A 17,203-nucleotide genomic window follows, 5' to 3' on the forward strand; every position below is an offset into this window, starting at 1 on the left:
GGCTCAGAAAAGCAGCACATGCCGGGTCTCCTCCTCAGATATCGCTTGGTTCCCCCCACCCCCGTCTGCTCTTCTGACGCACCCCGTGTCCCCATCCTCCTGCTCACTGGGCTCTCCAGTGCCCTCTGGCCCTCAAGGGACTTAGCCTGCTGCCCCAGACAGGGTTGAGGAAATAACCTCAGCAGAGTTTTACTTTCCTGTTCTCCTCCATGAACAACAGCCATCCCCATAGCCCAAACACCCCCGCAGCCCCGATTTTACTCTATTCTCTTTCCTTTCCTCCCTGAGGTCTCCTACTCTGCATTGCCTCTGCATCTACCCTCTCCATACTCGCTGCCTGTACATCTCTCACATCCATCTCTCATTCCCCTCCCACTGCTGCCATCTGCAACTTTGGCTTTCTGTTGGTTAGTGCCTCATTCCTCCTCTTCTGCAGGAAGCCAAGTCATGACTCCTGAAGGCTCCTGAAGCCTTTCACGCAAAGCTCTCCATCCTCCCCTTCAGTCCCTATCTCACCACGGTCTGCTCTTTGCTGCTTCTCTGGCCCTCCAAACCAGTTCCTAGCAGAAGCGCAAAGCTCTCTGATACTTGCAGCTGAAGTGAATGAGCCCTAAGCTGCTAACTGGAGGAGGCCTCCAGGAGTATCCCAGTGATGAGATCATCAGGGATCGATGCTGCTGCTTTTATGTTCCACAAATATTAGTTACTGACCATACTTGGCAGCAAGACCCTGAGCTGAACGAGCCTGTGGCGGTTTCCTTCTGCTCCAGGAATGAGGAACAAAACAATTTTCATACACAGCTCACACTTTGCCCAGAGCAATCCTACCCCTCCCATGGGCTGTTCTGCAGGCGAGACCTTCAGGTCCGTAATGCAGCGAGCTGCCAGGTAGATTTTCCTAATAGCCTGCGAACAGCAATCACAGCACTTCATTCTGGGAACTGCAAGCATATCATTTCCGAGAAGCCCTGTGATGTCCCCCCGTGGCCTCTGCAGCTGATTCCCATTCCCAGCTGACATCTGCCGGAAAGAGCTGCAATTTCTATAGCTGCACACTGCCTCAATGAAAGGCTTTTCCTCCTGTAGACTCCTCTTGACCTGTAGTGCTTGTGTCCTTGAGGCAACCTGCTCCCTACCAGGGGCTACCACCGTACCAGCCCAGTGCAGGCAACGAGGGAGCAGCCCCAGCTGCTCGCTCCAGCCTGCAGCACAAGGGAGCTACAGGCAAGTGCTGGCTGGAAACCGGCACCAGAGGCATGCTGAAAGGCTTCCACCCCCCCTCCGAAGAAACAGTGGCCCCAGCTGCCTGTTCAAACATCACCCGTCCCTCCCCAGGGGGCTGTAACCGGAGCCAAGCAGGGGATGGAGACGCCTGCAGAGGGACGAGGCTCCCTGGCATGCCCTGTGCTGGGCTGGGGAGGGGAGCTAGTGCTGACACTGCAGACATCCATCTTCAGGCTGCCTAGAGAATACATTGCCCTGCTCCGAGGGACAGGCATCACTCCGTGTACATCCCCACAACATCCACAGCGTGCCCGGCTGCCACGATGGGCCAGTCTCAATGGTGCCGCTGGGACTGGGTGGCTGAGCTGAGAGCTCCATCGGTGGGCGATGCCATGCTGTGGGGTGCTGGATGCCCACCTGTAGCAGAAGTGCATTGCAAGACAGAGCAGCCACTCATAAATCAAGCACTCGTCCTTCTGAAACCTGTCACTCCCACAGAAACCCCATCCAGCTGGTGCCCAGAGGGATTTGCCGGCAGCTGGTCCCGTGTCACCAGCGAGTGCCCCGCAGCTGCAGACACAGCAGTGCCGGGCATCCCTGAGGAGGAGGGCAGGCATCTGCTGCACCTCTTCAAGCCCAGCAAAAGTTTTTTAGGAAGCATGTCTTCCTGCAGCATTGCTCCAGCACGATGGCCAGCAACTGCAGGACCCAGGAGACTTTTCTGAGCAAGGATTTTTTTTTTTTTTTCCCCAGGGAGATTGCTAGGTTTAGGATCAAACATTCTTTTTCCCAAAGCTGTTAAAGTCTGTGAAGTCCTCAAAGCTTTCATGACCTTATCCAAAACTGTTCTTGCAATAGCTATCCAAAAATCAGCCAGTGAAATTCAGTTGAAAGCAACTTTCTTTTTTTTTATTATTTTTTGGGGGTGGGGAGGAGTTAGTCTTCTCAAATTGGAAGGTGGAAAGAGTTTAGATCAATTACACATAATCCCCATGGTTTTCTGTTTCTGCTCTACACAAGCTATGTGGAGTGGGGGCTTCAGGCAGTTTTGGGAGGAAAAGTGGTAAAATCTCATCCTTTCTGGCTTTATGGATTTAAATCTCCCCATCACCTGCAGACAAGGAGGCTTAGAGTAATGCTCACAGGTGGAACAGATACTCACTAAGAGCAATAGCTCCCCGTGCCACTGGCCTGTGAGCAGTGCTCACTCTCCATCCCTCTTGGCTGCCCCAAACCCAGGCATCCTCATCTCCCACCAGCCTGCTCTCTGCTCTTGTACTCACTACCCCATCCCCAAACCCACCCATCCACCTCTCTCACAGCCCCTGCGTTTATCCAGAAATCCTTCATCCAAGCACTTCAGTCTTGTCCTTCAGACATTTCCCCAAGAGGGCCACCACAGATGCAACAAGTTGAACTCCTTTATGCTTATTAAAATCCTCATTCACCAAGCACCCAACTGTCTACTCACGTCACCCCAGCTCTCTTCCCCAAGCCATGGGCAGAGCCCTTTCCCCTCCGTAGCCCTACAACAAAACCAGACTGGTTTTGTTCCCATCCCCCTTGGGGGATGTGCTACTCAACACAGTGCAGATGCCCATGTTGATAGAGCAACTGTGTAGCATGGGAGAGGTACCCGGCTGGACACTCCTTCAGGACAAGCACTGACCCATGAAGGGAGTGATGGAACTGATCTCCCGAGCTGATGATTTGGGTAGCCAGGTTAGAGTGGTTGAACCTGCCTAAGGAGGGCTGAAATGGCGCTGAAGAGGTAGCTGTACAACAGTGGGCAATACCCGGTACTGATATACGATGGTCTTGGCTAGATCCAGTCATCACCTCTCCCAGTTGGCCTCATTCGTAGAATCACACAGAATGGTCAGGGTTGGAAGGGACCTCTGGAGATCATCTAGTCCAACCCCCTGCCAGAGCAGGGTCACCTACAGCAGGTTGCACAGGATCCCTCCAGATCTGTTTTTTTATTTTATTTGAGTATCTCCAGAGAAGAAGACTCCACAACCTGTCTGGGCAGCCTGTGCCAGTGCTCTGGCACCATCAAAGTAAAGAAGTTTTTCCTCATGTTGAGATGGCCCCTGATCATCTTTGTAGCCCTCTGCTGGACTCTCTCCAGTAGTTCTCTGTCTTTCTTGAACTGGGGGGGCGGGCAGATCTGGACACAGCGCTCCAGATGTGGCCTCACCAGGGCAGAGTAGAGGGGGAGGATGACCTCCCTCAACCTGCTGGCCACACTCTTCTTGATGCACCCCAGGATGCCATTGGCCTTCTTGGCCACAAGGGCACATTGCTGCCTCATGGTCATCCTGTTGTCCACCAGGACTCCCAGGTCCTTCTCTGCAGAACTGCCTTCCAGCAGGTCAGCCCCTAACCTGTACATTTCCTAACATGCAGGCACATACACAGCCCCCTTCACCCAAGCCCCCACATTCCATCAGCCAACATCTCTCCTTCCCAGCCAATGCCATATAGAAATGACTGAAAAGTTGTAAAATCCTTGTAGTAGCACCTCAAATAAGGGCCACTCTCCGAGAAGAGCCAAATATCCACTCACTGGGAAGAATCTGTGATGACCCTTGAGATCCTGAAGTCCAGACAGACCCACCAAGGAAAACACTTGGTGCAGAGAAGCAGGGTGCACTCTGCTCAGCAAGAAACTGCACAGTAAATGGAAATGTTCTCATTCCCTTTTTTCACATCTCTCAGAGAACAAAGGATGAACTATTTTTGTCTAAAAAAGAAAACATGCCATAACTGACGCAGGATTTGACCCCAAACAATCAAGTCAGACATACTAGGGACATCGGTAGCAGGCAGAACTAGGCAACAGGAGGAAAGGAGGGCTTGCGCAACCACCCAAGAGCATCAGGAAGTCTGCCTCTGCCTCACTTGTTTTTTTTCCTTGCCTGCACCACCAAGCACATTTTGGAAACCAGCTCTTCAAACACTTGTATCTTGCTGCCATCCTAGGACATGCCTAGGAAGTCACTGGTATCCACAGATGTGGGACTACCCTGTAACTTTCATTATTGGTCAAGAAGCAGAAAAAAAAAAGAAAAAAAAAAAGATGTTATTGTAGGTCATGTATCCATATTTGGGGCTTGAGAGTCATAACAGGAGCAGCTGACTGTCTGCCCTTTGCCTCTTGCAAGTCTATGAACCAAAGTGTCCCTGGACTCCAGCCACAGCAGTAGGACTGAACTGGGTCCACTCTGGTCACTGGCCAGGGATGCAACCACCACTTCCTTTCTCCTCGTAATGTCTCCCAGTTCAATGTAAACATCATGGCAGGGGGAGATATCTGAACTACTGATCAGACTTTGCAGTCAGAGTTAGCTTTCCACCTTGTGCCCCTCTCTCCCAAGGAGATCCTGAGCTCCTAAAGCAGTCCACAGGACCACATGCAAGAGATGGCCATGTGGCATAGGTGGTCCAGGCTGTTTTTAAGGGTGTTTCCATGAAAATTCCTAATTTTGTAGGTTTATTAATTTAAGTACCTAAAGACATCCTCCAGACTAGTTTACCAGGTACAAAAATACTGCAATAGCCTACACACTGAAGATGCTCATTTGACGCTTTCCTGCACTTGAGTAGAAAATGAGACTAGTATCAGGTCAAGTTTTCAACTTGGTGTAATACACCAGGCTGTGCTACACAGCACCAGCAGGTCATCCAAAACTGGAAGGCAGTGTCCTGCCTATCAGGAGCAAGGGTGGACTGCAGGAAGGGCTACAAACTGGACAGAGACTGGATCTGTCTCTACACATTGATACTTGGGTTTTGGTAGAAGCAAAGGAAGTTATTCCCTGCCAACATGTCTCTTGCACAACACACAGCAAAGAGTTTCTCCAGGTTTTCCTGGAGAGGTGCTGGAAAGGACATGGACATTGCATTTACCAGGCTTCCTTGGTAGGGCTGATCAAATTATCTCTCCATGCTCCTCCCAAGAGGAGCATGTTGGCATCACACACGCAGGGCACTTCCCACCCTGTCTGCCATCCAGCCTAATGGTAAACTAGAGCTCAGCCACACAAACGCATCTCTCATCTTGACAAAGCCCTCTTGGAGCTGATGGTACTGTTTGGACTTGGTAGGAAATGCAGTTTTTTAGAAGGAACTGTCAATCTCAAGTGAAGACTTAAGCCAGTGAGAGAAGCCAGGATGAGGCACAAGAAATCCTGAAAGGGAGAGCAGTGCTACCCCATGTCCTTGCAGTAAGCAGTCACGTTCTGGGTCTGCAGCGCTTCTACACCTTCCAGCAAGGGGAGGTGGAAGATAGAACTGTATTTGCTCTTACTCAGGATTTCCTAGCATATCTAAACATCATCACTAATTTTGTGACCTCTGACAGTCCTGGCTTGCAGAATGGTGAGTTCCATGCTGCCACATGGTATGTCAAGCTTTTGCCTTTAGAAAACTTTTATTGAGAAAGCTCTTCTAATGAATCACCGAGGGCATGGTTTGAAGGTATCTCCCTAGCAGCCCACTTCCTGCTTCTCGGGCAAAAGTGTGCTGCTAGGAAGTTAAGCATCAATAAAATCAACATATCAGTTGTACCCCTGCAAGTTATACATACAAATACTTAATGGGAGGATGCCAGGGGGATGGGAGTAGTCTTTTTTCAGTGGCACCCAGTGATAGGACGAGGGGTAATGGGCATAAACTTGAACATAGGAAGTTCCATCTTAACATGAGAAGGAACTTCTTTACTTTGAGGGTAGTGGAGCACTGGAACAGGCTGCCCAGAGAGGTGGTGGAGTCTCCCACTCTGGAGACATTCAAAACCCGCCTGGACGCTGTCCTGTGTAACGTGCTGTAGGTGACCCTGCTCTGGCAGGAGGGTTGGACTAGATGATCTCCAGAGGTCCCTTCCAACCCTAACAATTCTGTGAATTCTGTGAATTCTGTGAAGTTCAGAAAGTCAGACCCATAAAACAAGTGAATCCATGTGAGAAAAGCCAAGAATTCAATGCCAGCAGCTCTCAGAAAGGTTCAGTCTGTGTTTTCCTGGTGCACAGCACATTTCTAATGGCAAACTAGATTTCCTAAACCTTAGAAAAACCTTGGTCCTTGTGACCAAGAGGCTCACAGGAGATACCTTCCTTCCTTCCAAAACCTGCAAACTTGTTTAACGTCTCTCACTGAGTAACCTGTCAGAATAAATAACATGTGCAACATCAGGAAGGATCGCAAGAGTTGTAAACAAGTACATACTACGGAAAAAAAAAAAAAGAGGTTTTAGAGTCTCTATATTTAAAGGACAAAAGCTCATCAGCAAAGGAGCCACTTGCCTTTACGCCAATGCACTACCATGCCACATCACCACAATGCCTTAGCACCAAACCTCTTTTTCAGCCTCCCCCTTCTCCTCTTATGGGCCTAACCCCTTCCTGCCCAAGGTTAGATTTTAGCTCACTGGGCAGAAATTGGCTTTTGTTTATGACATTGACAAACACAAAAGTTTCACTGATGCAAATGCAGCTGCACTCTAACCATTTGCAGCCAGCCAAGACAGTCAGAGCTGACTCCAGTATGATAGCCTTAGTCTTCAAAATTGCACATTCCTGAGTTATGGAGAGCAGGATTAGAAGAGATTAGGACAATAAAATGTAGCTGGCCCAAGCAGTAACCAGCATATTCCATTTTCTGGTCTTTCGTTTGCCTTGTTTGAGATGTTAGGTTATGCCTTTGCCTCTTTACAATCTCAGGTGTTTCCCCCCCACCTTAAATTAAAGCTGAAAACATCATGCAATTTCTGAATCTTTACTTGGCAGTCTGACAACAGTGGACTTGTTAACGTGTTGCCTTGTTGTCACTTGCTCTAGAGTTTAACCAGCGGAAGTCCAGCAAGTGCGGCAGGACCAGGTTATTCACTGAAGACACTATTACCTGTCACTACGCACGTGAATTTAGCATCAGAGTCCTCGGACACAGAACGGGATTTGATAGTGGTTTCAAATAGTGGCTGGGTTTCCTCCGTCAGCTGAGAAATGATTGCGCAGAAGGTGCTCCTGGAAGATTCAAGAGGCATTTCTTAGAGATCAAAGTACTAGGAAAAAAAAAATCAAAGGGTCCCCTTCCTATCTCATCTCAGAAGCCTGCACTCTTGCTGTAAATGCCCGCCTTCCCTCCCATCATCCCTACACTAGGTTGTTCACAAGTCCAGTCCAGTGTCAGGGTATTTGACTATTTTTTCACTCCTAAGATAACTCTGTCAATTTAAAGTGTCATTTGGGAGACGTTCCCTTTGTCTGAGCCCTTATGGCTCTCAGGTTAATGAATGTCAGGAACCATTTTAATTCTCAATTACACCGGAACATTTCTTGGATCAGCCAGCAGGCTCAAAGCAAGACCCTAACAAAGTCAGCTTCACATTCCCAGTACCGCACCACCAGTGCTTCAAGTGTTGTTCTATTCACCAGGATTTTACTTTATTTGTGAAGACTTCACACTGTAATTTCAGGCCAAGTGTGAACCGAATATGTCTCCCGAACACAAGAGCCCTCTTTGAAAGCGTTGAATTAAGACAAGCTGTCTGCTGCAGCTCACTGAAGGAGACCTTGAGCCTGGCTTGCAGCTTCCTGAGCTCAGGAATCATATGTGAAGCTGACACCCATTCCCTGTTTCACCTCTCACTGCTGCAGGTAGGCACTCGCACTATATACTCCAGGAGTTCAGGCACTGACCCCAAAGTTCAGGCTGGGACACCCCAACAGCCAGCACTATCCAAATAGCCAGCGCAATCTATTAAGCTTATAAAAATGGACCTCAGATCCTCCAGTAATTTAAGCACTATTCCAGGACAGCACTAAATCAGTGTGTTCATCCAGCACTGCCAACCCTGTTGGAACATCACCAAGAGGCGCCCCAGAAGATCTAGGCTTTCTTAAGTAAGGAAAAAGATTAATTCCAACTCGGGTCTTCATTTGGGTAGTGCTCTGGGGCTTTTGGAAGGGAAGAGCTTCTTTCATTTTTCCCTCTGCAGTTAAAACACTACACGTTTATACTAGGAGAGAGGAACTGAAGGTCTCAAGCACAAGGACCTTTGGAGAAACAGCGCGTATTGCAAGAGAACCAGTAGCTGGCAGCTCTACTTATATAATTTTCAGCAGTGAAAGACATTCCTTAAACAAGTGATCAGCTTCTAGAGACATGCAAGAGGTGGGACAAACCCCCAAACCATTCCTGACACAGCTCCACCACGAGCAGAAAGGCTCACAGCACGTGGTGAGGGCTCCCCGAGGAGGACCCTGGCCTCACAAGCAGCCCCCAGCTTGCAGGCAGGATGCTGGTACTGCTGCTATTCATGCTCTACCTGCTGAGGAAGCAGACTCGTTCAGGAAAAATCAAAAAACCAAACCACATTTAGCACGAACCCAGAAAGATCAGGTGCACTCACAGGCTCTGCAGCAGGGGCTGAACTCCACGCATGGCTGAAGGTGCCAGGACTGCTCCAGCCACAGCAACCGCCTGTCTCACGCCCCCAGAAAACTTACCTGGAGACTGAAGCGCTATGATTTTTGCTCTGGCTTCCTGCTAGAACGGGTTTGTAAGAGATGCAGGGAGATGAATCCCTGAGCAACAAGCAACTGGGATGCAGTGGGAGCCTCATCCAGCTCCCCGGCACTTTGTGTTGGGTAAGGGTACGGAGCAGGGGCAGCTAGGGCTGCTGCAAATTTGACTTATCTACCGAACAAGGGTTATAAGCGCTGCCTATACCCAAACACATGTATGGGATGGGGTAAAAAACAGATGACACAGCTTAGACTCTTTTCTGGGGAAATCAATGGTCCCCAGGAGTCTGGTTCTGGCAAGCAACTCTTGACACAACTACAGGGCCAGGAAAGGGCTGTGGGAGCCAAGAGCTGTTTCAAAACAGAGAAACCTTTCCATACTCCAACCCCAGGAGAAAAAACTCCCATTTCCAAAGAGGAAGGCAGACAACCCAGTACCAAGGCAGTTACTGGTGGGGTTTTGATGGCCGCTTTGACACACATCCCCAACCCTAGACCAGTAAATGCCTTTTAGATCCACATAAGGCACTTCCCAAGCATCAATGAACATTTCATACCCCAGCAGGAGAGCAACCAGATCAGTGCCTTAAAAAAAAAAAAAAGTGATGCACACACACATAGTGACACTCGGGACCAAGTTTAATCCCAGTACCATGCCACCGGTATCAGCAGGCAGCACCAGGAATAAGTCTGGTCCATTCAGTGCAAATCCTGCAAACAGGTGAAATACAGCAAAGGCTACTGAATGGTTTAGGAAAGCAGCGTCACCAGAAGCTGGGGGCTCCACAGCCACGGCAGGTGAATCAGAGGAGACTTGCCCAATGTACACTTGGCAGGAAGCCCTGGAAGGTCCATTTAATCTTTCAAAGAAACCATTGTATTAGTCACAGGAGGGGGGGTTAGAGACTGTGGGGCTCTCAGCTGACTCACTCCAGCTGCAACCAGACTTATCCAATTCAAATTGCTTTCTAAACCAGTAATTCCGAGCACTCAAGAAATCATCTTTGCTGCAGAAAAAGCCCCGGAGCCTAGGAAGAGGACACTGGCAATTCAGTAGCCTTTTTACATTAAAGAGGGATTTCCATACAAAAGCAGTCTGCAGGAAAAGGAGATTTGGGGAGTGCATCATTATTATCTTTTCCTTCATCATTATTTTCTTTTCCTGACTTTTTGTTTAGCAGTCCCGCAGCTATAGGGGTGTTCTGTAGAGGCCTTTCCCTCCACAGTCATTCCTCTGCTTGCTTCTGCAGCAAACCAGCAATGTCAACCGATTTCCAAAAGTGCTATTTTGCCAAAAGGCAAAGTACAATCATACAAGTGCATTTCAGGGCAGAGTTCAAACGAGTAAGGACCTTTCACAAGAAAGCACAGGATGGCAGGGGGAGAAGAAAGTTTTCTTCTTGGGAAGTCTGAGGGCAGGCACATCTAATTTTTAATGTCTCTGTATGGAAGTCTCACTTTAATATCAAGAAGTAGCTGAACACCCATCCTTTGGCTAAGAAAGAGGAATATTTCTTGCACCTTAACGCAGGAATTATGATGAACATTCCCTTTGCTGTCTGAAGCTCAAGCAAGTATTAGGGATCCAATCATGCAGAATAAGGCTGTTAGATCACTTCAGGGCTCTCTACTAACTAATTAGTACCAAAGCATTACAGATTAATCATGTGCAGTCAGATTCAGCGAAGTGTTCGGTCAGAGCAGTTTAATGCAACATAGTTTTACCTTCCTAAACTGGAGGGAGAGAATCTGCTGCTTGATAAGCTAAGCAAAAAACAGCATAAAAACCATTAGACAGAGAAGCATGGAAAGGAGCTGAAATAAACAAACCGTTACAGAGACATATTAATGATGAGTCGTTTTGCACAGGTCAGAGTTCCTATTAAAAGAAGGTACAGCTGCTTTACTCAGGCTCACTGCCAGGACGAGCAAGCCACATTGTCAATTGAAATCAAAGGCTGTAAAAATGAAATGGTCGTTAACCGCAGAGAATAAGTGTAAGGATATTTATACAAGTTGGTTTCCAAGAAGCAGCACCTGAGCCTTCCATGCACCATCCACAGCGTTGTGCTCAAAGCAGGCAACTCCACCCTGGGGAAAAGTTCAATTAAACGGCAGGCAGGAGGACAGACCGCTGCAAGCCCACTTTTCTGCTGGCAAGCAGGTGGCCTGAGCTGGTCACCCTCTGTGCTTCCAAGGACAGCTCTTTGGAGAAGCTGAAAACTCTCTGGTCACTATACACCATTTTCCAGCTTGCCAACCTAATCACTAAGGTCTGGCAAAAACCAAATTAAAATAAAATAAAAGAAGTAGACTTTACAAGGAGCTACAGGCTTTGCTCTCTTTGCAGGAACATGTTATAATTCAGGGGAAAAAAAATAAATCAAACATCCAAGGCCTACACAAGGGACACACAGACGAGCTACTTACCAGTGGCCACCAGCTCTCCCAAAGGAGCATCTTCAAGGACTCATGTCCTAGCCAAAAGGCCACATTGCCATATTGTGGCAGTGGCCCCTTTGTAGGCTGTAGGAAATAACCTCTCGGCATTGACCTGCAGCAGTCAGAGGCAGTTCCTCAGACCCTGAGTTCACCCACATGGCAATCAAAAGCCTAAAACTAACAAGGTACCAGCTAGTCAACAGCAGGTAAGCTCAGTTCTTTAATCACACTGAGGTACACATTAGTTGTGCCTATGCAACAACCTCACAGTAGAGCCTCAGAAGTGACTGCAGCATGGACATCCCCTTTGGGACGTACAAAGTCAGACTCCCACATCAGTACAGGCAGACAGACTGAACCTCCTCAGAGGCTGCGCACTGAAGACCACCATTGAACAACCAAACTTCAGTGCTTTATGATGATGCTACAGAAGACAGCACGAAGAACCAAGAAAGGTGCACCTCTTCAGATCTCCTACCCAAATGACCACACCTGGGCTCTGTGCGAGTCCCAATCCCAAGCAGGACTTCCAGTCTTGCCTTAAAAACAACCACAAAGGGTGTCTGAAAACTGCTCCTGGCACCTACATAGCACTTCCACCTGTGGAGGCAGAATCTCCATGCAAATAATAAGTAAAAAAATAGTTCAGCTTGAAGGCCTGACACTTTGCACAAATAATTGCACATTTTCATTGGGGAAAAAAACCCAGCACTCTGAAGAGCTCACTGACTCCTCTCCTTCAGATCAGGAGAGCAAAGACAGAATAAGTTTTAGACAGTCGCTCAGGAGTAGTTTTCACCCGACAAACATGGGTGGCACTTGCCCTTTTGGCAGCAGCTTCCCCCTCTCCACCCCCAGCCACATGATCCTGATCCCACCCCAGTGCCAACTGCTGTTCACGCAGCCAGAGGATGAGCAGATCAGGCGTTATCCAGCTGGAAAAAATCAAACACTAACCATAACAGGCCTAGGATCAGCCTAGGATCCATTTTGCCCCATGGAAGAAGTCATCCAGAGGAACGTTGTCTTTCCAGCTGAGACGCACCACCTGGGGCATCCCTTTGAGCCCCATGCCTTACCGACCAGCACGTCACCTTGTCCTCATCTCCCGGCTTAGAGACCTGAAAATGCACCTCCAGCCGCTCTCACCCTGCCCTGACATCCCAGCGGGATGGAGCTTCCTCATCCCCACAACTCTCCCAAGCGCAGCCACCCCAGGCGATCCCAGGGGCTGCAGCACCCATGCGCTGTGTCCCTGTGCTCTGGGCTGCCCCCAGCCAGCTCTGTCTAGCTGGAAACACAACTCATGGGCTTCCATAGTCTCAGCCACCAGCTTTTCAACAGTAAATGAACCCAAAAACATTTTACATACCGCTGCAAGGGAAAAATGTCCTTTCAGCCTCCAGGAATACTAAGGACCAGGGCATCACTTGAGGAGCCAGCAGGGAAGATCCTAAAATGCTTGCTGGTGAATGCTAGTGTGGTTTTAATCGTGCTTTCTTGCATGAGACAAACAGGAAGGTGTCTTGGTTTGGACATAAAGCAAATCACTCAAACAGCAAGAGTCAGAATTAAGGCTGCCTGTGCCAGGAACTCCTTGTGCTCATGAATGTGATCAAACAGGGAGTGTTGTCACTACTTTTTTTTCAAATCCCCAGTGTTGAGCACACAACCTGGGCTTTATTCACTGCACATCCTGAAACACAGTGCTGAATACTGGATGGAGGGTCTCTTGAGGAGCCATCATATTATCAAAAGAAAAAGGCCATCACCACAAAGATCCACATATTAACTAAAGTTTAACCTCTGTATGCTAAGGAACCAAGCAAAATTTGCTTTTCAGACTAGAGACTTGAGCCCAGAGAGAGCAAGATCAAATTCTGAATGTTTCAGCCAGAACAGCCCTGCCCGCAGGCAGCTGGCATTCCACTTCATTCTAATTACATTCACAGCGTACCCGCATAGAGCTGCAACAGCACAACTACATCAGACTCTAAAACAAACCTATCCACTCAGAAACGTGGGACTCCAAATCACGACAGGCGCCCCAGTGTGCCTAGTCTGATACACTTTGGGACTGGACTGTGTGTGTCCTCAGCTCTCCAGAGACTTATTAGTGCTAACAAAACACAGCACTGGCAGCGGATGTGTCTCCCCCAAGCAAGCTTGGGGCCATTATAGTTACCAGATGAAGGCAAATGCTTATCTTATCCTTGAGGAGCACATCTAAAGCAGGTGAGTCAAGGTCTAAAGGCACTGGTTTCTCTCTACTGGAGAAGAAGAGCTTAGAGAGATCTGCTCCAGGCATGTACAGCGTGGGTGGGAGGAAGGCTTCTCAGGTGTCTCACATCTATGAAGTGAAGCAGAGCTCATTAAAAGCTACCCCTGAAAATACAGGTTTGGTTATTAAACGCTGTTGCACTGGACTGTGAGAATTACACTCCTCTACAATGCACCTTCTACCAGCCTCAGTTCTTCTTTAAATTCTGTTTCATCAGATGTTTTCCAACTCTGTCGGACATTTATCATCTACTTAAAGGTTTTAGCCCTTTAACTACTCATAATTTTCCCCAGAAGTGAAGACAGTCTTCCCCATTTTTCATGCACTTGCCATATTTCAGTCTTGCCGCAAGGGCAGGAGGCAGAACTGTCAACGCCACTTACTTTTTTTTATCACTAAAAACATTGCTCAAGTCAATGGCCTAGGCTGGTACATCACCCCACTGGCACTGAAAAGTTAACTGCTTGAAAAACACAGATTGTAAATCCAGCACCTTTTCTAAGCTCTCTTATGCAATCACTGCATGGAATTCTCCTCTTTCTCTGTTTCTTCTTCCTAAGATAAAGAAATCCTTTCTTTACAACTCACGTCCTCACCTGGAAGTCAACAGCTCAGGATACCCTGAAATAGGCTTCAGAGTGCCTCCATCCTCGCATGTACAAGTACATGGACTTGTTCTGCTTGAGCTGCAACAGTCATTAATACATTTCAGTGCTCTTCTACAGCACGAAAATTGAGCCACGCAAGCTGTCCAGGGCAGCAAGTAAACAGTGAAATGCATCAATGACAGCAAATCTAAGACCACCGAGTTATGGTTTGAAGGAAACACATTGCACAAAAGCTCCTCAGAGGAGCCCACCAAGAAGAGGGCAGCCCTTCCAAACTGGGAGCAGGACAGAGGGGTGGCCCTGGCAGTCCCCTACAGATGCTCCCTCTTGCTGGCGCGCTGACCCGTGACATTACTGGGCATGTTTTGCACATGCAGACTTCCAAGTATAAGATTTCATATGAACTTCTCTGCCTCCAAGGTTAACACTGCTTGAGACAAATACAAGCCACTCTGAATGTCTCCTCAGCTGTCAGAAGCCAACCATTTTCAACATTTAAAAGCCAACAATGAAGCTTTCATGTACATATGGTGATGCTTAAGGCTTCTTTCCTGCCATGTGTCCCCACTTCTTATCAAGCACTTCATGCACACACAGAACGAGTGTGTTTGTGTTTCATATACCATGGCAGTAATTATCAGCAATTCCGTGATAAAGCAGCTGTGAGTGCTATGGAGCCGTACAAGACACATTGTTATTTTACAGTCTGGAAAACGAATGTATTGAGTCTTGCTTGTCAAGGTCACGGAACGAATCGATGTCAGAGCTGGAGAAATATGGCATTTTTTCCTGTAGGTAATTAACTTTGAGCTGAGATGAACATGGACTTGCATGTAACAATTTAGAGCTAGATTTCATTAAAAGAGAAGGTGGAAAACAATAAATTAAGTTACATGTTCCTGTGTCAGCCTCTGTAACACTCTGAAGATGGCACAGTTCTGTGTATTTTAACTCTGAATTATTGCTGCCTCTACGGTGCAAATTAAACTGGTAGCTAGTTGAAAGACACCAAGGCATGAGAAAGGACAAAAGAACGCAAAGCAAATACTGGACAACGAGATGCCTCAGAAAGTTGACATCTTCCTGGTAACTCACTGTGCGTAGAAGATTTTCGTGGCTGTGGGTTAGAAAAGAGCAAGGTGGAAATACAGTTGTTTGTAACAGCTCTTCTGCCTTCCTCTTCTTGGACCAGGTGATGCTGTAAGGTGTGTCAAGCGGTGTGAGATAACAGCCTCATTCACCCAAGACCTTCCTCCCCTTGCTGAAACAGAGTGAGGATAGAGCAGGGAAACTGCCTCTGCCATGGCACAAGAGGTGCCTGGTTCAGAGGAGACCTCCACGCAATCAGCTGGGTCAGGCCAGCAAAATGTCTCTATTTATGAAGTTTCCAGAGAAGAGCAAAGTTCACACATGTGTGATATATTCTGTATTTTAACAGTGGTCCTGAAGGGCACTGTTTGTCGAGCTCCACATCTCGATCTTCCAGCCTGTGTTATCGTCTCATCAGCCTACATCCTCAGCTCCACTTGACTTTCGAGGAGATACAGACAGGAGGCTTTAGAAAGGGGGCTGCAGCTTAGGACTATTATTCACTGTGCACAACTGGTAAAGTGCCCCACTCAAACAAGGCACGGCTGTGCCGATGACTACACCAATAGCAAAAGGACACTTCTACCCTGGAGATGAACCCATCAATGCCTTTACTTTTGCCTCTCGAGCGGGTGCTGGATGTCCCTCCTCTCAGAGATCAGGACACTGCCATCCAACAAGATGGATAAATTGAAATCCCTCAGATGCAACAGATGGTTTCTTATCAGGGATTTACACCACTTGTTGCCAAAAGCGAGGTCCCGTAAGAAGTTACAGGTGCCCAACTGCTGAAGAGGGAACTCCTCTGAACTAAGAAAGCTAACCACGCTTTTCAGGAACTAAGCACTCCTGTGTTTTCAGCTCACTTTATTATAGTAACAGATCTTTCACCTTCATTTGATATTATGCGCAAAGCAAGAGGTACAAGATTGGGGAGGGTTTCTAGCCAGAAAAGCCAGGTGGCAAGGCACTCTCCTGAGCTCAGACTGCCACCACAACCAGAGACAGCCATCCAAGAAAAGATCAGAGGCAATGTCACTATACTCTAAAAATATCTGTATATGATGAAGCTCTGACAGTAGAAAGATATTTAAGCAAGGAAGCAATCCTATAACAAGACCGAGAAGCGGTCATCTGCATTAGACGAGAGGTACAGATCACTTCCAACAGAGGAGTTTGCCTAGGACTCAGGTGAAGCCTCTGCCATAAGATTTCACATAAAATTGCATCTCTCTGCACAACAAATTCTCCAGAATCAGCTAGTTCTTACAAAAAGGACACCTAAAGAGATGTCTTGAAGTTGTGGCCCATGAATACCAGCTAAGGCAGACCCTGGACAGGACTGACAGCTTCTCCTCTCACTTTGTGAAGTCATTACAATCAAGTGCTTTGAAACATAAGAGTTTTTTTTTTAAAAAAAACACCACCTATCCCGAAATAAAGTCCTGTCAGCTGCCAGGGCAGAAGTCAAGTCACCATGACCATAAGCTGCTCCTCACATTGTCCATTATCAGGTATACGTTAAAAGACTGACGAAGGAAAGCCAGTAATCTCTTGTCACTAAGCTATCTGCTCACAGGGAAGATTCTTCCTAAAGACCAGTTTCTAAAGGCACAAAAAGTAAATATTCTGAATACTCTGTTTAATAAAGGGGACGATGTTCTCTCTATGGTCATTTTCAACATCTTGATTCTTTTGGCGCCTGCAGCACCACCTCTGACAAATTCCACAAGTTAAAAAACAGAAAAAGCACGTACCGGTTTCCAAATTAGTATCCTTCAATTTACACAACATCCCTTTCTTCCTATAGGATTAGGGAGACCAAGTAAGACCATCCAGACTGTTCTCTACATGGTTCACGAATGCAAGCATATAGGTGAACTGCATTCCTGAGTCACCCCAGAAGCAGGGATTCCTAACCGCAGTTGCTTTTCATAAAGATATTTCCATGTCTGTCAGCACCTCTACCATGTTCCTCCACTTTCTACTGCTTTAAGAATGGGTGAAGAAAGGAGGCATATATGTCGGTT

At 47.5% G+C, this 17,203-nt stretch overlaps 1 protein-coding gene across 1 annotated transcript in view; it reads right to left on the reverse strand.

The window, feature by feature from the left end:
* The window catches only part of ALPK3 (alpha-kinase 3), a 25,616-nt gene extending 14,924 nt beyond the window's left edge, over positions 1–10,692 (reverse strand). The window contains exons 1-3 of the mRNA XM_009893138.1: positions 10,661–10,692; positions 10,479–10,517; positions 7,129–7,250 (exon numbers count right to left, since the gene is read on the reverse strand). Of these exons, the coding sequence (XP_009891440.1) occupies positions 7,129–7,250; positions 10,479–10,517; positions 10,661–10,692 (193 nt within the window). The remainder of the gene's footprint in view (positions 1–7,128; positions 7,251–10,478; positions 10,518–10,660) is intronic.
* Between the last annotated feature and the right edge of the window lie 6,511 nt (positions 10,693–17,203).

Source organism: Charadrius vociferus, unplaced genomic scaffold (assembly GCF_000708025.1).
Source record: "Charadrius vociferus isolate BGI_N301 unplaced genomic scaffold, ASM70802v2 scaffold399, whole genome shotgun sequence".
NCBI lineage: Eukaryota > Metazoa > Chordata > Aves > Charadriiformes > Charadriidae > Charadrius > Charadrius vociferus.